The 19875-nt window shown below is 52.9% G+C and overlaps 1 protein-coding gene across 4 annotated transcripts; it reads left to right on the top strand.

Annotated features, from left to right (window-relative positions):
* The first annotated feature begins 521 nt into the window (after positions 1-521).
* TRIM54 (tripartite motif containing 54) lies at positions 522-19716 on the top strand. Of its 4 annotated transcripts, none has more exons than XM_077926668.1 (10): positions 2832-3253; positions 9361-9533; positions 10817-10988; positions 12741-12836; positions 14773-15006; positions 15192-15214; positions 15963-16087; positions 17244-17351; positions 18723-18773; positions 19584-19716. In XM_077926668.1, exons 1-10 carry the CDS (start codon positions 3086-3088, stop codon positions 19595-19597), a joined length of 1164 nt encoding a protein of 387 aa, XP_077782794.1. In that variant the 5' UTR covers positions 2832-3085; the 3' UTR covers positions 19598-19716. The 4 variants fall into 4 exon arrangements, with proteins under 4 accessions (XP_077782796.1, XP_077782794.1, XP_077782795.1 ...); XM_077926669.1 differs by having other exon boundaries at positions 2833-3253; positions 19587-19716; XM_077926670.1 differs by lacking the exons at positions 2832-3253; positions 19584-19716 and adding an exon at positions 522-688 and having other exon boundaries at positions 18723-19153.
* Positions 19717-19875: the final 159 nt, after the last annotated feature.

Consider the following 19875-nt stretch of genomic DNA (forward strand, 5'->3'; position numbering starts at 1 on the left):
TGCAATGCAGGAATCACATTGAACGCAACCGTTTGCTTTTGCAAAGTGTGGGCTGATCTCTGCATTCTCCACATCTATGTGTTGTTGTTTTTCGCCTTCCCGCCTTTGGATTATTCATTCTGGATCTGGGCCCACTGAGCTGCTCCTTCAGATGAGCGTCAGCCTGAGCCCAGCAGGCTGTTGAGGCAGCCTGGAATCCCAGCCGCATCCCAGCACTGACTGAAGGGGCCGGCTGGAGACCTTGGGATCCTCCTCACAAGCTCTGCTGCCAAGGCAGGTGTCACCCATCCCTCATTTGCACGTTGGATTCATCGTACCCAAATGCAGAACTTGGGAAATGCTTTATTCATTGCTGACACTGGTGGCTGTGGAGAGGTGATGCCACGGCCTCCCCTGCACCTTGAGAGTATTATGGTGTAGCTGAGCAGTTGGGGGAGTGAGTGGGGCTGGCTTCCAGGGGTCCAGTTTCAAGTCAGCCTTAAGGAGCGCAAGACAAAGAGGGAGAGAAAAGGCAAGTTGGGGGGGGGGGCAGGGAGAGGAATAAAAGCGCAGCATTTTCCAACTGAAACCGAGGCTGGCATAGCAGTTGAGCTGGTGTGATGCTGCCTGGAAGAGAAGGACCCTCAGCTCACCCGATTCTTCCACGATGGGGCTTGTCTTGGAGGAGAAACAGCCCACATCCCCCCAGGTCAGTGAAGAGGGAGACCAAACATATTTGCAGGATGGCAGCATGGCTTTCATGATGTTATTTATGGAGAGGTGGAGAGGCAAGAATCCAGTTGGAGAGGATACACACACAACACAATGCTGAGCACATTGTTAAATTTGTGGAAGTGGCTTTAAGAGGCGTCTGTCTTGTCTGTCTGTCCGTCTGTCCCTCTCTGGACCTGCTGCAAAAGCCCTGTCATGGGAGTGGCGTTTGTTGAACATTATGGGTGGAAGCAGAAAGAGGGGCACTGAAGGGAAGCTAGAGGGCTCATGACTGAGACAGATCACAGGGCAAAACGTTGGGCTGCAAAGGACTTGCTCTGACCCACAAGATCTTGGCAGGGGGCACCCCTTGCACCACACCTCTGACGCGTCTTTGCTTTAAAGCATTTCTAAACTCAATATTAAAAGGTGTATTGAGCGCTGTACCAATATGCATATATGAAATCAGGGGGAAATATGATAAAAAAGATAAGAACAAACAACCTCTGAATAACGGGTCCAATCTTATGGGCCGGGGGAAGCTGCGGGGGGGGGGGGACGGGACAAAAGGAACCAGGGGCACCCCTAAACTACTTCCTGTTCCCTCTGAGGGGGCGCGACCCTTTTTAGAACTGGTAAACTCTCCAGCACCTCACCCATAGAGTCTCCACTTTACAGAGATTCAGTTTACTCACCCATATCCAGCCCCTCACTGCATCCAGGCCCCAGTTCAAACAGTCACAGCCTCCTTTGTTTCAGACATAACAAAGAAAGAGCTCTCCTAATGACTGCTCCTTCTAGGGATGGTATGCTCCATTCAGGGACTGTGCCCCCACCCAGAGGCTGCCTGGCACCTCCCTGGTAACATTGGAGGAGGAGATCTTCCTCTCACAAGGCACAAGGACAGGGACTTCTCCATGCTGGCCTCTTTCCAATTCCCTCCAAAAGAGCTTGCTGGAACCTGGCTCCATGTCCCTGCCCTCAGACAGAAATGCAATATCTCCCTTTTCATGAAACTTTTAAAATAACTCAGTGCACTTCCTCCACAAATTATATTTTGGCTATATATATATTCAATCCAGATTTATTAACATTTTTAAAATAAGTGAATGGAATGCCCACGGAATTCTCGAGTGATTGAGTTCCACCACAAACTCTCTGCCGACGTTTGCTTCTTGGATGCTTTCAAAGGTTTCGTGCAAAAGAATATGAGCTGAAATCCAAAGGGATTTTGGGGTGGCGCATTGAATCAGTGTGTGTGTGTGTGTGTGTGTGTGTGTGTGTGTTTGTGTGTGTGTGTGTGTGTGTGTGTGTGTGTGTGTGTGTGTGTGTGTACCCTGTGCAGTTTATGACAAAAGCTCATCATCTGGCTCTGCTTGAGAGAAGCAGGCAGAGTCAGAGTTTTGATCTTGCCCGATACACAAACATAAAAAAGGTAAAGGTACCCCTGCCCGTACGGGCCAGTCGTGTCTGACTCTAGGGTTGTGCGCCCATCTCACTCAAGAGGCCGGGGGCCAGCGCTGTCCGGAGACACTTCCGGGTCACATGGCCAGCGTGACAAAGCTGCATCTGGCGAGCCAGCGCAGCACACGGAACGCCGTTTACCTTCCCGCTGGTAAGCGGTCCCTATTTATCTACTTGCACCCGGGGGTGCTTTCGAACTGCTAGGTTGGCAGGCGCTGGGACCGAGCGACAGGAGCGCACCCCGCCGCGGGGATTCGAACCGCCGACCTTTCGATCGGCAAGCCCTAGGCGCTGAGGCTTTTACCCACAGCGCCACCCGCGTCCCTTGATACACAAACAAGGACTCCATTAAATGTCACTATTTCAGCCTCTGAATGCAACCCCTGCTTTTCTCGCTACAATACAATGTGGAAAAGGGGAAGAGGGGTGGTTCCAGGGCTGAACCCTGAGATGGAAAACATGGCCTGTATCAGAGGAGACCCCCTCTGGCCACCCCCCCCTCCGAGGCCAAAGATGTCATTGCCCTGTTGAGGAACAGTGACTAAGTGTCACCTGATGCCACTGACAGCTGCTGTTGCTTCTCCCCTCTCTGACCCCCCCCAAATTGCTGGGACAAAAATGGCAGCTGGGATGCCATTGGGATCATGTGACCCCCTAAAAATAGCCTGGTAGGCCCAGGACAGGGTTGGGTGGCCAGAAGCAGCTCCAGAACCAGAGAGGGAAGAATCGAGGCTGCGGAGGCAGAGAGAACTTCCAGGAGCGAAGGCAGCCAGGCCAGGCGAGAGGGAGCCAGGAAGGGTCCAAGGCCGGCAGGGAGACGTGTGAGGGGCAGATAGGGGGCAGGGAGAGGAAGAGGGCAGAGGGAGGCCCGGGGTGTCTGTCCACAGTTGCCCACCCAGCCCCTTGGAGTGCGCAGGGGGCCGCTGCGGGGATGAACTTTGCCGTGGGCTTCAAGCCGCTGTTGGGGACTTCGCAGAGCATGGACAACCTGGAGAAGCAGCTCATCTGCCCCATCTGCCTGGAGATGTTCACCAAGCCGGTGGTCATCCTGCCCTGCCAGCACAACCTCTGCCGCAAGTGCGCCAACGACATCTTCCAGGTGAGGGCCAGCGGCGTCTCCATACCTGCCTGGCCAGCTCTCAGCTCTGGGGTGGAAGTGGGTGGGTTGGGAGGGCACCCGAATTACCCAGCAGGGAGGGCGCCAGGGCCAGCGACTCGCCTCCTCTGCTCTTTGCTGTGAATCTGCCTGAGGGATCTCAGAACAACTTGAGCCAAAGCAAAAGTGGAACCGCCTGCCCCAAAGAAGACGTTGAGGTGTGGGGAGAGAGCAGGGGGGGCAGGTGGATGAGTGGGCTAAGGAGGCTGGGGGGCTCAGGTGCTGGACACAGCTCTGGGAAGGGGGACGTGATCAGAAGAGCAGTACTGGCTGGCGTTGCACAGAAGCAGGGAGGTGCAGTGGCCAGAGTGCTGGACTCGGACCTGGGAGAGACTCGGGTTCGAATCTCCCCCTGGCCATGAAGCTCCATGGGTGGTCAGTCGTGGCCTAACCTACCTGGCAAGGGTGTTGGGCAGAGTAAATGATGTACAGCACCTCAAGGTCCTGGGAGAAAAAGGTGGGATAAAATGACAATAATTAAATAGCAAGCCACCTTCCCTTTTCCTTCAGGCGATCCTCAGGCAGGATGTGACTCCTGTCTCCATTGTGGTCCATCCCTGGCCCCTAATGAGGAAGGGAGGGGGAAGTAGAGTTGAAGGGGAGGAGCAGCCAGGTGTGGAAGGCAGATGGCTCTCCAGCAGATATTCTTGAGCTGTGATTCCTGCGTTGGGGGGCTGGACTAGATGACCCTTGGGGGTCCCTTCCAACTCTACAGTTCTGATTCTATATATGCGACCTGCATTAGGCTTCCTCCATCTTCAGCTGCTCTGACGTGTGTCTTCAGGCATTCGCACATTGACATCGTTGCTTCCTGCAAGTAATGAGGTCAGAGGAAAATGAAATGCGGGGCAGATTAAGTTAACTAAGAACAAGTCATCAATAGCACAGACATTATTCAAAGCCTGGCTGCTGGATCAGGCCCACGGAGCTCAGCACCCTGTTTTCACAGATGCCCAAATGGGAAACCAGCAGGCAGGACCTGAGCCCAGGAGCCCCCTCCCCGCTTGTGGTGTCCAGCAACTAGGATTTCTGTGGAAGCAGAGCCATTCTGGCCAGGAGCCATCGAGAGCCTCTCCTCCCCCTGAATTTGCCCAGTTCAAGTTGGTGTCCCTGGCTGCCTCCTGTGGGAGGGAGTTCTGTAGTTTAACTACACACAGCGGGAAGAAATTCTGCTTCCTTTCATGTCCACATCTCCTGGTGTGATGAGAGAGGAAGAGAATCTTTTCTTCATTCTCTTTCTCCAGGCCAGGCATCATTTTATAAATTTCAGTGTCCCGCTCCAATGCACAAGGCTTTTAGCCTCTTGATAAATTGCAATTCTGTGGTTTCCTGTTGCAGCCTCCCTTCTGAAGTTCTTTTGTTCCAGGATCTGGTCACGTAAGGTCAGCTCCACTCTCCTGGGCGGTCAAAATGTTCCCTTGCGCTTCTTTTAATATTGCCATTTCTGATGACGGATTTGTATCCATTTATATTTTTGGGTTTGCAATGTGCAGAAGGGGTCTTGTTGGCAGGCGAAGGCAGGCATTGCAGTGCATGAATCCCAGATGCTGTGGGTGGCAGGATTAGACCCTGTACAGTGTCTCTACTCTGGAGATACTAGTACAGGACCTAATCCCGCCAGGATGAGGACAGGATGGGCCTCTGTTGTGTGGCCTGTTGTTAGCAGGAATTGTCCGTAAGACAGCCCAAGGCCTGTCAGAAGAGAGCGTCTGAGGTTGCCCAGGATGGTTTTAAATGGGACCTTTGGAAGTCCCATGGAGCAACCTTCATTTCTGCTGCTCCAGAGAGGAGGACCCAGGCCAATAGATTCAAACGACAAGAAGGGAGATTCCACCTAAACATTTGGAAGAACATCTTGATGGAAAGAGCTGTTCAACAGTAGAACGGTCTCCCACGGAAGGTGGTGGACTCTCCTTCCTTGGCGGTTTTCAAGCAGAGGTTGGAGGGCCATCTGTCAGGGATGCTTTAACTGAGATTCCTGCATCTCAGGGGGTTGGGCTGGATGACCCTTGAGGTCCCTTCCTACTCTAGGATTCTTGAAGTGGGAGCAAGTGGCGACGTGTCATTCTCCTTCCACATCTGCCCTGTGGTGCAACTGATTCTTCCTTCCTGGGATCCCCCTGTTCTGGAGTTTCCTCCACTTTGTCGGGTGGGTGTTCCAGTCTGAGGAATGCCTGGCGTACATTTTTTCGTTGTGAGCTTCTGACGAGTCTGAACAGATGCTGTTCCCTGGGAGGGCTTGGCTGTGGACAATGGATTTTGTGATGTGCTTTGGGTGGGAGCCAAAAGCAGGTCAGCAGGCAGAGCAGGCAGGAGGCTTCCTATTTAAGGTGAGGTTTATTTGTCCATTATGTAGGCGGAGAAGAGTGGACCTCTTTTGTGGAACAGTCTAGGGAAGCAGTTCCCAACCCTTTTTCTTTTTGGAGGGGGCACCCCCTTGGTTCCATAAACCCCCTCCCCAGTGCCCCCCACCCTACCCTTGACTGGTTGATTGGAGGAGTAGGCCTTTGTGGTGAAGACAAAATGTTGGGAGGTTGCAGAGCCTGTTTTGGCTCTAGAGACCGATGCAGGAGAGACATATTTTGTTGCAGCTGAGGCAAGCCACTAAGGAAGATCATAACTTGAGGAAATTCAAAACAGGAAGAATTAATTGTATTCAAAATCCAGTATACCTGAAGGAGCGTCTCCACCCCCATCATTCTGCCCGGACGCTGAGGTCCAGCTCCGAGGGCCTTCAGGTGATTCCCTCCCTGCAAGAAGCCAAGTTACAGGGAACCAGGCAGAGGGCCTTCTCGGTGGTGGCACCCGCCCTGTGGAACGCCCTCCCATTAGATGTCAGGGAGATAAAGAATCACACAACTTTTAGGAAACATCTGAAGGCAGCCCTGTATTGGGAAGTTTTTAATGTCTGATGTTTTATCGCTTTATTATTATTATTATTATTATTATTATTATTATTATTATTATTATTATTCTGCAAGATGGATGAACTTGATCCAGTGATACTGGCTTTCCAAATTCTGATATTGACACTTCCAGAGACCCCTGCTGCCCCCTTGCCTCTTGGGGCCTTCCTAGTTAATCCCCCAGAAGGGGCAGTACTACCCACTTTGGACGCCACCAGTTCAGGGGCTCAAGCCCCTCCTGCCTGTGAGTCCAGCTGATGAAAGACACGGTCAGTTTCTCCCAAGAGCAGGTCAGGAGCAGATTGTTCTGAGCCAGGCACTGAGACGCTGCCATTCAGCGGAAGATGCATGTTTCCCCCCAAAGCTGAAGTAATTCTGGGTTTCATAGCGCAAGGAGGAATTGTTTCAAGGGTGCTCTGATGACCCTCCATATGGTGTGTGTGTGTGTTAAGGATGTCTTAATATCCACAGCAGGAAGGCTGCCAATGGACTGTAGTTTTCTCAGAAAGTTAGTGGTGCTCCTCAAGGATCAGAGAGTCTGAGAAGGGGAGCCCATAGAACCAAACACCCCACCTGTGATGGTATTGACCCCCAGAATCACGGGGCACCAAAAGTTGTTTCCTTTGTATGTATTGTATCTATCCCATGCAGTAATTGATTTTACCAGAGATTGGCTGATTGACCTTTTAAATGTGTTGTGGGAGTATTGGATTGCCTTTGTTTTTATTATGCATTTTTTTATATATTATGATTTTATGTTGAGAATATGGGTATTCAGCAGGGGGCCGGTCCACCCTATATGGGTATAGGGTGGCATGCAAATTAATTAAATCATCTCCAGCCCAGATTTGCCTTCATGTGGCATCAGAACATTCAAAGAGCCCTGCAGGATCCAGCCATCTCACCCAGGATCCTGTTCCAGCAGTGGCCAACCAGATGCCCATTATGGGAAACCCACAAGCAGGATCCGACCGCAAGAGCAACCCTCTCCCCTCCCTCTCCCCTCCAGGGCCTTCCAGCAAATTCAGAGGCATTTTCTGCCTTGGGCTGCGGAGGCAGAGCAATGCCACCAATCAAATAATGATGTGAAATTTGGGGCCTTTGCCTCCTTGGTTTTCTCTCTGCCTTCCTCCCACCCATAACCTGCAGATGCCCCTTTCCCTAGACTCCAGGTTCATGGAGGTGATAGAGGGGTCTGTGCAGGGCTATTTTTCTGGAAACTGAGATGCCTAAACTCACCATGAACACCTCCCTCGTTCTCTGCCAATGGCAATGGCACTCACCTGAGAGGGGCTGGTCAGCATGGGCATAACAGGGACAGATGGACAGCTCTCCTCAGTCCCCCCGTCCCCCCTAAATCAAGCAAATAAATAAAAATACGTAACTAACTGGCCAATTGTGTCACAGATAACTCGGTTCTCTCCCCCCCCACACACACACATAGTGCCTGCCCCGCCCAAAATAAATCCTGGCTACACCCGCGAGTTCTGGCTGAAAAAAAACCTTGTTCTACAGTCAGGTAACACAACACCCCCCAAAAAACCACATTCATCCTTACAGGAAACTTAAACCGTCCAAGCATACCCAAGATTCAAATCTGGAGACCAGTCAAGAAGAGGTGCCACCCAGACCCCACGACACAAATTGTGGGGGAAGAAGGCCTCTGAAGCGGAAGACATCTCTGTCCACCTGTGACCCCAAAAAACCCAGAGGGGTCATCTTGGAACACGCTGGCAAATCCTGCAACGAAACCCACAGTTGCAGGAGGGCTTCATTTTGGTTTGGTCTGGAGCAGGGGTCCGCAAACTTTTTCAGCAGGGGGCCGGTCCACTGTCCCTCAGACCTTCTGGGGGGCCGGACTATATTTTTTTTGGGGGGGAATGAACAAATTCCTATGCCCCACAAATAACCCAGAGATGCATTTTAAATAAAAGGACACATTCTGCTCATGTAAAAAGACGCTGATTCCCGGATTGAGAAGGCGATTGGGCCGGATCCTTAGTTTGCCTACCCATGGTGTGGAGGCTGCGTGGCTGCTGTTTCCAAGGGAGCAACTGTGTTCTCTGGAGGCTGGTCCTGGGGTGGGATGAGGGAGGGGGAGCCATTTTCCCAAGGGGGGGGGATGTCTCTCTATCCTCAGCAGCGCCACCTTGTGGTCAAAGGGAAAACCATGAATGGAGAAAGACAGCCTGTCCCTTGCCACACCCACCCCTAGATTCAAAATGCGGGGCTTTGCACACTCAGCTCGGTTGTGCTCCCTCGGCTCCTGAGGAAGGAAGTGAATCTGCTTCTCTTCCAGCTATTTAACCAGGCAGGACAGATGTGTCTGAACTTGCTCCAAAGTACAGACCACATGCTTAAGACTATAATCTATATTTTGCACACAAGACTATCCTACCTGTGTTCTCCTTGCTGCTGCATGGAATAATGCATGACTCCAACCTTGGGATTTAGTAAGTAAAGCTTTTAAAGTTACTTAAGAGTGTGTGGTCTGTTGCTGGAGGGGTAGAGAGAAGGGGCCATGAGCTTTAAAGCAGTTTAAACAGGATATTCAAAAGGGTTTTCCAATCTACATTCCCACATTATACTGCTGCTTAATTTTGGGACTGTTTTAAACTTTGATGGGGGCCCTCTCCTGTTGGAGAGGGTGCAAAGCCCCACGTTTGGAATCTAGGCACCCCGTCAACTATTTTTTGTTGTCGTTTAGTCGTGTCCGCCTCTTCTTGACCCCCTGGACCAGAGCATGCCAGGCACTCCTGTCTTCCACTGCCTCCCCCAGTTTGGTCAAACTCATGCTGGTAGCTTCGAAAACACTGTCCCACCATCTCGTCCTCTGCTGTCCCCTTCTCCTTGTGCCCTCCATCTTTCCCAACATCAGGGTCTTTTCCAGGGAGTCTTCTCTTCTCATCAGGTGGCCAAAGTCTTGGAGCCTCAGCTTCAGGATCTGTCCTTCCAGTGAGCACTCAGGGCTGATTTCCTTCAGAATGGAGAGGTTTGATCTTCTTGCAGTCCAGGGGACTCTCAAGAGTCTCCTCCAGCACCATAATTCAAAAGCATCAATTCTTCGACTATTTTTTTAATGACCCACATGTTGGTCAGATCTATTTTCCGCCCCCCACAGTGACCCCCCTGCCTCCCCCACAGGCCTCCAACCCTCTCTGGCAGTCGCGTGGCTCCACGTCGGTGTCCTCAGGAGGTCGGTTCCGGTGCCCATCCTGCCGGCATGAAGTGGTGCTGGACCGGCACGGCGTTTATGGGCTGCAGCGCAACCTCCTGGTGGAAAACATCATTGACATCTACAAGCAGGAATCCTCTCGGTAAGCAGGGGCAGGGAGGGGCGCTCAGCCCTCCGAGGGGCCCCCACCTCTGCTCACAGGCATGTCCACCCTGAGGCTTCCCTTCCGGCCAAATGAGGGAGCAGCTCTCAGATTTTGGCTCCTCCTCAGGATTCCCGCATCGCAGGGGGTGGACTAGAGGACCCTTGGAGTCCCTTCATACTATACGATCTATGATTCAATAACCAGCACATCTTCCCCCCCTCCTGCAAAGGGGCAAATGAGCTTCCAACCTGCAGGACACTTTTTGCATTATGCCTTATCAAAATCCACACAAGCCAGAGCTTTTCTGCTATTCCCAAACCTTGCCGGGTCCACAGAACCTGAGCTGCTTTTGTTGGCTGCCTGCTCTGCTATGTTTCTGCTCCCAGGGGTCGGCTTCACGTTTGCAGCACCAAGACCTAGAAACTGAACCATGTAATCCTCTATTCAATAGTTGATTGGCTGCATTTCTACCTCACCTTTACCTACGGGACCGCCTCTCCTGGTATGTCCCACGGAGGACCTTACGATCTTCAAACAAAAACATCTTGGAGGTCCCGGGCCACAGGGAGGTTAGGCTGGCCTCAACCAGAGCCAGGGCTTTTTCGGCTGTGGCCCCGATCTGGTGGAACGCTCTGTCACAGAAGACTAGGGCCCTGCGGGACTTGACATCTTTCCGCAGGGCCTGCAAGACGGAGCTGTTCCACCAGGCCAAGGCACAGCCTGACCACCCCCCCCCCTTTGGCAATCCTCACAGAACTCTAGCCCAATGGTTGCCATTAATCTGATTTGAACTGATTTTATAATGAATTGATTTTAGAATGCTGTATTATTTTACTGTTGTTAGCCGCTCTGAGCCTGGCTTTGGCTGGGGAAGGCGGGATATAAATAAAAGTTTATTATTATTATTATTATTATCTCAAGGGAGCCTCCAGGTGCTGCAACATGGTTCTCCCTCTCCTCCTTTAACCCCCACAACACCCCTGCGAGGCGGGTTAGGCAGAGAGAGGCATTGACTGGCTGAAGGCCATGCCCAGTGGAGATGTTTATACCGTGGTCTCCCAGGTCCCAGTCTGACCCTCTGACCACTGGGCCACACTGCCTCTGAGGGTCAGGCACTTTAGCCTGCTGCATCCCGGGTGAAGGCGGTGCCCCAGTTCTATTTGGTTTGAGGTGACCATGACAAAAGACAAAAGGTCCTTTCCTCAGGGGTGGGTTGAGGAGGAGGGGCAATGTCTGGGGGGCTCACCCAGCCTTTCCTTCTCCCTGCTGTGCCCCCCCAGACCCCTCCACGCCAAGGCGGAGCAGCAGCTGATGTGTGAGGAGCACGAGGACGAGAAGATCAACATCTACTGCCTCACCTGCGAGGTCCCCACCTGCTCCATGTGCAAAGTCTTTGGGGCCCACAAGGACTGCGAAGTGGCCCCTCTGACCAACATCTACAAGCGCCAGAAGGTACCAAGCAGCAGAGGCAGTGGGGGGGGGAGGCCCTGCCCTCTCCCTGCAGCCCCACTGGCACTCTCTGGCCTGGGCAGGCAGGAATGGGGGCGGAGGGGGCAGGAGCTGCCTTTGGCTTTGGAGCCCTGGACATGGCGGTCCCACACCACCTCCGAGAGACTCCAGGGGTTCCAGTCGCTGACGCAGATGTTCTGTTTCCTTGGAATGGAGGTCAGCGGAGACTGTGGTGCCTTGAGGGTTTCATTTACCCATATATACAAAGGATGGGACTTGGGTGGCGCTGTGGGTTAAACTACAGAGCCTAGGACTTGCCGATCAGAAGGTCGGCAGTTGGAATCCCCGCAATGACAGGGTGAGCTCCCGTTGCTCGGTCCCTGCTCCTGCCAATCTAGCAGTTCGAAAGCACGTCAAAGTGCGAGTAGATAAATAGGTATTGCTCCGGTGGGAAGGTAAACGGCGTTTCCGTGCGCTGCTCTGGTTCGCCAGAAGCGGCTTAGTCCTGCTGGCCACATGACCCGGAAACTGTACGCCGGCTCCCTCGGCCAGTAAAGCGAGATGAGCGCCGCAACCCCAGAGTCGGCCATGACTGGACCTAATGGTCAGGGGTCCCTTGACCTTTACAAAGGATGAGCACAGGATGGAGGGGCTCCCAGCATCAGCCCCCTGACAGGTCTTGCTTCCTCATTAGCTGCAGCTTTGGATTCAGCGCAGAACAAGCGGGTCTCTGTGTCTCCAACTTCCAGCCTTCTCCCAACTCAGCTCAGCTCACCCACTTCACACTGGCATCTGGGGGGGGGGTGCAGGAGAGGTCTCCCCCCATTAGCCTGGAGGGCCCCCTCGCAGATCTTGCAACATGACGAGGACACTGAAGTGGTCAGCTGAGGTTGCCTTTGTGGGAATGTTCAGGGTGGCAGGAGAGGATATATTGTTTATTTATATCCTTCCAAACTTGTGCTAGCAAGTTTCTTTAAGTAGCAGAGTTACATTCCCCTTTCTTACATGCACAGCAGATAGCTGGTTGCAGGCTCGTGTGAGTATACAATTCAGTCTGTCTCAGATTGAAATGTAAATTCCTGGTAAGTTCTCTTAAAAGGATAAAGACATGACAATCTGATTGTCAGCTGGATTCCTGAAGGCAGACTTAGTTACAAATATGTACATGTGGATCTACCCCATATGGGGGAATAATCCCAGTGCCTCTGCTGGCTGGCAGCTAGCAGAACATTCCTAGCTGAGAAGCGGGTTGAATGAAGAAGTGAAAGAGAGAGTCCTGCATGATTCATCCTTTTGTTACCTGGACAGGTAAGGTCATGCCCACCTCTAGTCACATGCAAAGGAAGAATGCTCCAGCCCAGGAGGAACAGGAAGTTTTGACTGGCTGGACCAAGGGTCAGCAAACTTTTTCAGCAGGGGGCCGGTCCGTTGTCCCTCAGACCTTGTTGGGGGCCGGACTATATTTTGAAAAAAAATAATGAATGAATTCCTATGCCCCACAAATAACCCAGAGATGCATTTTAAATAAAAGGACACATTCTACTCATGTAAAAACACGCTGATTCCTGGACCGTCCACGGGCCGGATTGAGAAGGTGATTAGGCCGGATCTGGCCCCCAGGCCTTAGTTTCCCTACCCCTGGGCTGGACCAAACATCCCCTTGTATGTCCACTCTAGGAAAACAAGGAATGTTGTATTTGACTGCTCCCAGTGGATTACATCCCACAGTCTTCCTCCCTCTTTCTGACTGGGCAGGGGGAGCTGAGCGATGGCATCGCCATGCTGGTGGCTGGGAACGACCGGATCCAGGCCATCATCACCCAGATGGAGGAGATCTGCAAAACCATTGAGGTGAGTGGGGAGGAGCCTCCATGCTCCCCCTGGGTGCCCGGCTGGGGCTCGTTTTCTTCTAGTGGATCCCCTCCCCAAGTGTAATCTGGGGAGAAGAATTTGTAGGGAATTCTGAAGCCCCAGGAGATCTCTGAGCCAATTTAAAAACCTGCCATTATATAGCCTTAAACCTTCAAAGTTGCAGTTGCCTTCGGACCCCCCCCCCCCTTGGGGCCAAAAGGTGACTCACGAATAAAGGAAACGGGTGAGTTCTGCCAAGGGGCCAACTGAGCCCTGCCCAGATGGTGGCAAGAAGCCTTTTCAAAACTTGGCAGGCTGGTGGTTTCTAAAGTGGGTGGTAGTGTCCCCTGGGGGGCTGGGGGATTACCTTGGGTGGCGGCTAAGATGCAGTGGGGTGCTGGAGGTTCAAATTAATCTCTGGCTTCAGGGTCACTGGGTCAAGTTCATCCAATTTGGCATAATAATTAAACATAATAGTTTTAATTGCATTTTGAATAAATGTGTGATTCATTGTTTTAATTTTATCGTGCTGCTGTTGAACGATCCTTTCTATAGGGTGGGGTGGGGGCCTCTGGGTTCATGCGTTTATGGAGCCAAAGGGGTGTCAGCATCGCCCTTGAGCCAGTGCACCAACTGGACTCATGCACCTCAACCCCGACTGGGCTAGGCGAGCTGGGTAGCACTGCCAGAGACCTCCTTTCTCACAGGAACAGGTCACAGTGCTGTGGACTCACAGCTTAGAGCTGAGAGCACCGGATTCACTGTCTCAATAATACAGTCGTTGCGCAGCAGAGTTTTGCAGAGTCTTGCAGAGTATAAACCACTCGGAGAGCAGCTCTGTAAAATATCTTCCTTTTATTCTGTAACTACAACTATGATACAAAACTATATACAGAGCTGAATATTCTAAGCATAAATCAATGCTACACTGAGAGTCTGCAGCTGCTCTTAGCAGCAATCTTATCTCTAGACACGATCTCTAACACTCTCTCTCCGATACACTGGCTGACTGACTCTCTCTCACACAGACACAGATGTGGTGCTAGGCAGAATAAGTAGATAGCAGGACACGCCTCCTTCTCTCTGGAGAGTCAGCAGAGACCATCAGGAGATCATCAGGAGATTCTTGGGTATGGGAGGGGTGAAATCTCCTCAAGGGGCAGAGGCCCAGAAAGGTTTGGGAGCCCACCATTGTTGTAAACAAAATCTGCCCTTTTCCCCTTATGGGGTATCCAAGAGCCCATACAGAGTCCTTACATAGGTTCCCTATTGGTAGGAGAAAATAACAGAGGCCAACCAGAGAATATTGAGAAGCAAAGCAGCTGGTAAGCCTGATCTTTATTGATCTCTTGAACCAGGGTCCTCACTCACCACATGCAGGAGGGAGGAGGAACCCAGAACAATGGCACACAAGGCCTTATATGGACATTTTAAATTCCCTGCCCTGGAGCTCAAGACCACCCCTCCATACATCATGCATACATCACAGAAGGGGTGTAACCCAAGACTGCCCCCCAGATACATCATAGCTACATCACAGAAAAGGCAGTTTACAGCAGAAATCTGTGTGGTTTGTTTACCTCCTGTCTGGCAGGTTACCTGTTAATGCTCACTTGATTGGATACCCTGGGGAGCCTGGCCAGTCTTTTGTAATGATAAATACTTAGTTCCTGAGCCAGGTCACAGGCTCACACCCTATTCCTATCTTAAATGTGCCCTTAAGACAGGATTTGTGGAGGAAAAGACAATGGGGAGGCTTTTCCATTTTCCTTTGACCTTGCAGAGGAAACATTTGCTCAGTTTGGGAATCAAAATGGTTTCAGGTCGGTCTTCCTGTGCGGATGCTTGGTTGGTACACTTATGAACATTGAACATATACCTAAGACCTCAGAATTCCCTTCACACGGGGCTAACCTGCTTCCCGCCTCCCTGGCAGGACAACGCCCGGCGACAGAAGCAGCACCTCTGCCTGCGCTTTGACTCCTTGTACAGCATCCTGGAAGAGCGCAAGAAGGAGCTTCTGCTGGAGATTGGGCGGGAGCAGGACGACAAGCTCCAGCGGGTGCGGGGCCTGATCCGCCAGTATGGGGACCACCTTGAGGTATCCTCCAAGCTGGTGGAGTCGGCCATCCAGTCCATGGAGGAGCCCCAAATGGCCGCCTACCTCCAGGTACATGCGGGTGGGGCGGAAGGAGCAGGAGGGGGGGCAGGGGGGCAGGGACCCACAGAAAATAGTGGGAGGGGCTGTGCAACCCTGGGAAAACCAAGGGTCCCCTTTTGGTTTGTGAAGTGGGTTGTTCAAAGGGATCTACCTGCCGGGGCTGGTGCTGAAACGCTCTCTTTCTTTTCCTGCAGCAGGCAAAGGAGCTGATCAAAAAGTGAGTAGCATCAGATGGGGAGGAAGGAGCAGAGCCTCTCGCATCTTTCCCGGGGGGCCAGGGGCTCAGCACCACCCCACAGACCAGGGGCACAACGGTGGGCCAAGCCAACAATAGGGGGCAGCCCTCACCCAGGCACCAAAGATTCACCCCCTGACTCAGCCACGTATTGGCTCTCCTGGATCCTCTTGACCTTGAGGGACCCCCCCCCCGACTCCACCCCCCCCAGCAGCTGGGTCTCTCTCTGGGTTCAGAGTCATCCTTAGTGCAAGTCCAGCTGTGGAATAAGCTGGCTCTCCTTCATAAATAGTCTGGCAACAGCTAGGGAAGTAAGTTTAAAAATATTATTTACTTGGTTTATATTCATGCGTTGGATCACAGCAATGGCAGCAGTAAAAGCTTTGCAGGCAAAATACTTCCCTGTCCAAGATAACCTGCATCCAAAGCCGGTCAAAGGAAGAGGGGCAGGGACAGGAAGTGTCCTCCAGGAATGCAGGGGAAATGACCTCACACAGAGCCCTCTCTACCAATCGTACCACTATGGTCTGAGTATCTGCCTACCTATCTGCCCTATGTTGTTAGTCCCAAGAATATGCATTTTTAAAATTTGGCTGCTAATCTCCCACACTATGGAAGGGAAGGGATATCGTGTTTCTTCACACACTTTGTGCTGCAACACAGGTGTCAAGTGGGCCTGCCTGCCTGGTGAATGAGCTCAGTCCCACCTCTCCCCTCCTTTTCCCCGCAGAATCACAGACATGTCCAAAGTCTCCATGAGCAGCCACCCAGAGCCTGGCTATGAAAGCATGGACCACTTCACGGTCAACATTGACCACGTGGCGGAAATGCTGAGGACAATTGAATTCCAGACAGGTGAGACTCACACCTGGACCAGAAGGGGGTGGGAAGAAGGGAAGACTGCTGGCCATCTCCTTCCCTGGGCAGAGCTCAGGATCGCTGGCCTGCTGGGCTGAGCCACAGTCAGGGAAGGAACTGGCATCACCTGGGACACAAGGAAGAGGGAGCCCCACTGAGCCTGTCTGCTCCCCCCCCCAATATCCTGGCAGACAGCGATGAAAAGCTGGCAGTTTTAGTCTGAAGAGCGTTCGCAGAATCCTAGAACTGTAAAGTCAGAAGAGACTCCAAGGGTCATCTAGTCCAGCCCCCGTGTTGCAGGTACGATTGTGTCTGTGTCTGCACAGAAGACACCTAGAACCCTGCTTGCACCTGCCAGCACAGCAGACACTTGGGCTTCCAGAAAACCTTTGACAAGAAATTATGCACGATTGATGCAGAGAGAGAAAATGTCCTATCCCCATCTCCATGGGATCCTGCAACTTTCCCTGAGGTGGTGGGTGGGCAACAGTGTGGGATGTGACATCACAGAAAGCAGTCAAGTACAACATTTCCTGTTTGGCCAGAGTGGACACACAGGGGGATGTTGCTCCAGCCAGGAGGACTTCCTGTCACACCTGGTCTGGAGCTTCCTCCCCCTGCGTGTGACCAGGTAGATGGATGTGACCCTGGGAGACCCCGTAAAAGGGCTGGTCACGCAGCCATCTTCCCTTTTCCGCCTTATTCCATCCTGGTGTCTTTTGCTGTCTGCTGGCCCTCAGCCAGCAGCACTGGGGCTCAACCCCCATAAGGGATGAACCCACACTCTCTTCTCTAACTACAAGCTAAAGTCTGCCTTCAGGATCATACTGTGAACTGAATGTAAGTAAACGTCTTATTACTTTAAGAGAAGACTGTTGTGTTTTTATTCTTTTTAAGAGGGAACAAAGGGGAATTTGCCAGGAACAACCCAATCTGGACAAGCCAGACTGGATTGCTTAACTCAAGAGATTCTAACGAATCTACCAACTAGTTTCCTGCAATCTACAGAGGAATGTGCTCTGCTACTAGCTCACTAGCATGAGTGCAGAAGGATAATATTCAATTAATATATCCTCTCCTACTATCCACAACATTTCCAGCTGAAGGAAGGGGTTTCTTCACCAGCTGCCCCTTTCTCTCCTCTCCCTTTCAGATGCTGCTGGAGAGGACGCGGAGCAGGAGGGGCTTGGCCCAGAGGGGGGCCTGGAGGCAGAAGAGGGAGAACATCTGGAGGGGACAGATGCCCCCGAGGGGACGGAAGGTGAGCTGGGACTGGAAGGGAGAGGGGGCGAGGGGGGCTGGGCTGGGGCTGCTTGGAGGTGGGGCTGGGGGTTGGCACAGCCATCAGGCACTGTGAGATCTGGGCTCCAGAAGAGTCCATCAATCTCACACCTGCAATTTACTCGGGAAGCCAGGAATGGATCTGTTGGAAGATGCATGGCGGATAAGAGAAAGAACTTCTTCATGCAGTCGAACTGTGGAACTCCCCTCCTCATGGGAAGATCAAATTCATGGAGGAGGAGGAGGAGGAGGCTATCAAGGGAAGCCGCAGGAGGGGAGGGGGCTTTTGGGATCAGATCCTGCTTGCTGGTTTCTTTGTGGAGCATCCAGCACTGGCAGAGTTCGGGCTCTCAAATGTCAGCAGCACCCTGTGGGACACTAGAATTGCCCCCCTCCTCGTTCTCCATTCTACAGCATTGCGGCACTGCTGTGCGGCACCCAGCATGACTGCGCTGCTCAGGCGGCTGTGGAACTGCCTCTGCACCCAGGTGGCCCCCGTGAGAGAGGAGGCTGGGCTGGAAGGGACAATGGCCGCCTGACCCAGTCGGGTTCTCTTCCGTTCTGAAAGCAAATCTGGTGGCAGGGGTGGGAGAGCTCTTCCTGCCCCTCTTCCAGCGATGGGTCTCTGTGGAACTGACTGGCTTTGCTGTTGTAGAAGCTTCTGTGTAGAACCATAGAATGGTAGAACTGGGAGGGACCCCAAGGGCCATCTAGACCAACCCCAGAGGTGGCTTTAGGGTGGCATGACTGGTTTGGCCACAATGGGCTCCTAGCTGCAGGGGGCAGCACCATGATGTTGTAGAGTGCGACGGGGAGGGGGCACCAAATTTTAGCACCACACAGGGCACTGCTGAAATCGGAGAGCCCCAAATTGACCACTGCCAACCCCCTGAAATGCACGCATGGCAGGTGAAGAAGACTGCTCAGCCGGCTTTGGCCGGAAGCATTCTCACTCCAGCAGGGTCCAGGCAGGCAGCAGCATAGGCCAGAGGTCACATCCCATAATAGAGGGAAGGGCCATTATGCTTGGTGGTGGAGAACCTGCTCTGCTTGCAGGTACGCTGCCCCATCCGCCCCAGGGGCTTCCCAAGGTAGGGCTTCAGAGACCTTGGGGGGGGGGCCACTGTCCCCTAAGCTCAATGGACCAAGCAAGGGCCTCACTCTGCGCCAGTCAGCTGCTTCCTCTCTTTCTCTGAGCTTGGGCTCAGACACGGGGCCTCCCCACTGACAGAGCCTGACGTGTGAACCAGAGAGTAGTTGTAGAGTTGAATGGGATCCACAGAGTCATCTAGTCCACCCCGGACAACGTCATGGGCTTCAGGGCTCTTGGGTCTCTCTTTTCTCTGCCTAGATGGAGAGAACCTGCCCCGGCTGAGGCCAAAGCCAGCGAGTGCCTCTCATGGTAAGTGCATCCTGGATGTGACCTGGGAGACCCCATAAAAGGGCTGGTCACCCCGCCATCTTCCCTTTTCCGCCTTATTCCATCCTGGTGTCTTTTGCTGTCTGCTGGCCCTCAGCCAGCAGCACGTGAACCTACACTCTCTTCTCCAACTACAAGCTAAAGCCTGCCTTCAGGATCATACTGTGAACTGAATGTAAGTAAACTTCCCCAGCACACCTGCCTCAGCCCAAATGAGGCTCCTGGGGGGGGGGGGGGAGTCAGGAATGTGGATGTGGCTCCAGCTCCTCCCACCCCACCCCCCATTGTGGATCACCCTGGCTATGAGCTCCGTTGAGCATCCGCAGCCCATTGGTTCAGCACTGAGTGGGGCACAGCAGTGGCGTAGCGTGGGTTGTCAGCACCCAGGGCAAGGCAAGTAATTTGCGCCCCCTGACCCGTGGATTTGCGCCCCCTAACCTGTGGATTTGCGCCCCCTAACCTGTGGATTTGCCCTAACCCCAGATGTTGCGCCCGGTGTGGCCGGCCCCCCCTGCACCCCCCCACGCTACGCCACTGGGGCACAGTCTCCCCCTCCCCCCTGCCTCCAGAAGTTTAAAAATCTGAGGTTTTTAAAGAAAACCTTTATATTCCCAGATGCCCAGTTTTCAGGGCTCCCACACCTCCTTGCTTTTCTGCTCCGAGCTGGACGTAAAAGAGAAATTCTGCTTTCTTCTGCTGGTGGGTGGGTGGGGGGGCTGCCCTCTCTCTTCCCGGCCGATGAGCCCAGGCACCCCCTCCCCCAATGCTGAGTGTGGCTCTTTCCCCCTCAAGCAGGTCAGCACTGAGGAGTCAAAGCAGCAGCGCCCCCCCCCGCCGCCCCCGCCGAAGGACTCCCTCGCTTTCGCCTGCACTTTGCCGAGTTTTTAATCTGCCGAGAGAATAAAGTTGTGTCACGTTTGCTAAAGCCGCTGGTTCCAGATCGCGTTTTCCTTTTTGTGGGAGGGGGGCGCTCTCGGTCTGAGGCAGCGAAGCCGCTTCGGAAGAAAGTGGAAGTGGCATTTGGAGGGGGAGAGGGAGGCCAAGGATCACCCGGAACTGTAGCCTTGGAAGGTAGCCCCAGGGG

Source organism: Podarcis muralis, chromosome 3 (genome assembly GCF_964188315.1).
Source record: "Podarcis muralis chromosome 3, rPodMur119.hap1.1, whole genome shotgun sequence".
Classification (NCBI taxonomy): domain Eukaryota; kingdom Metazoa; phylum Chordata; class Lepidosauria; order Squamata; family Lacertidae; genus Podarcis; species Podarcis muralis.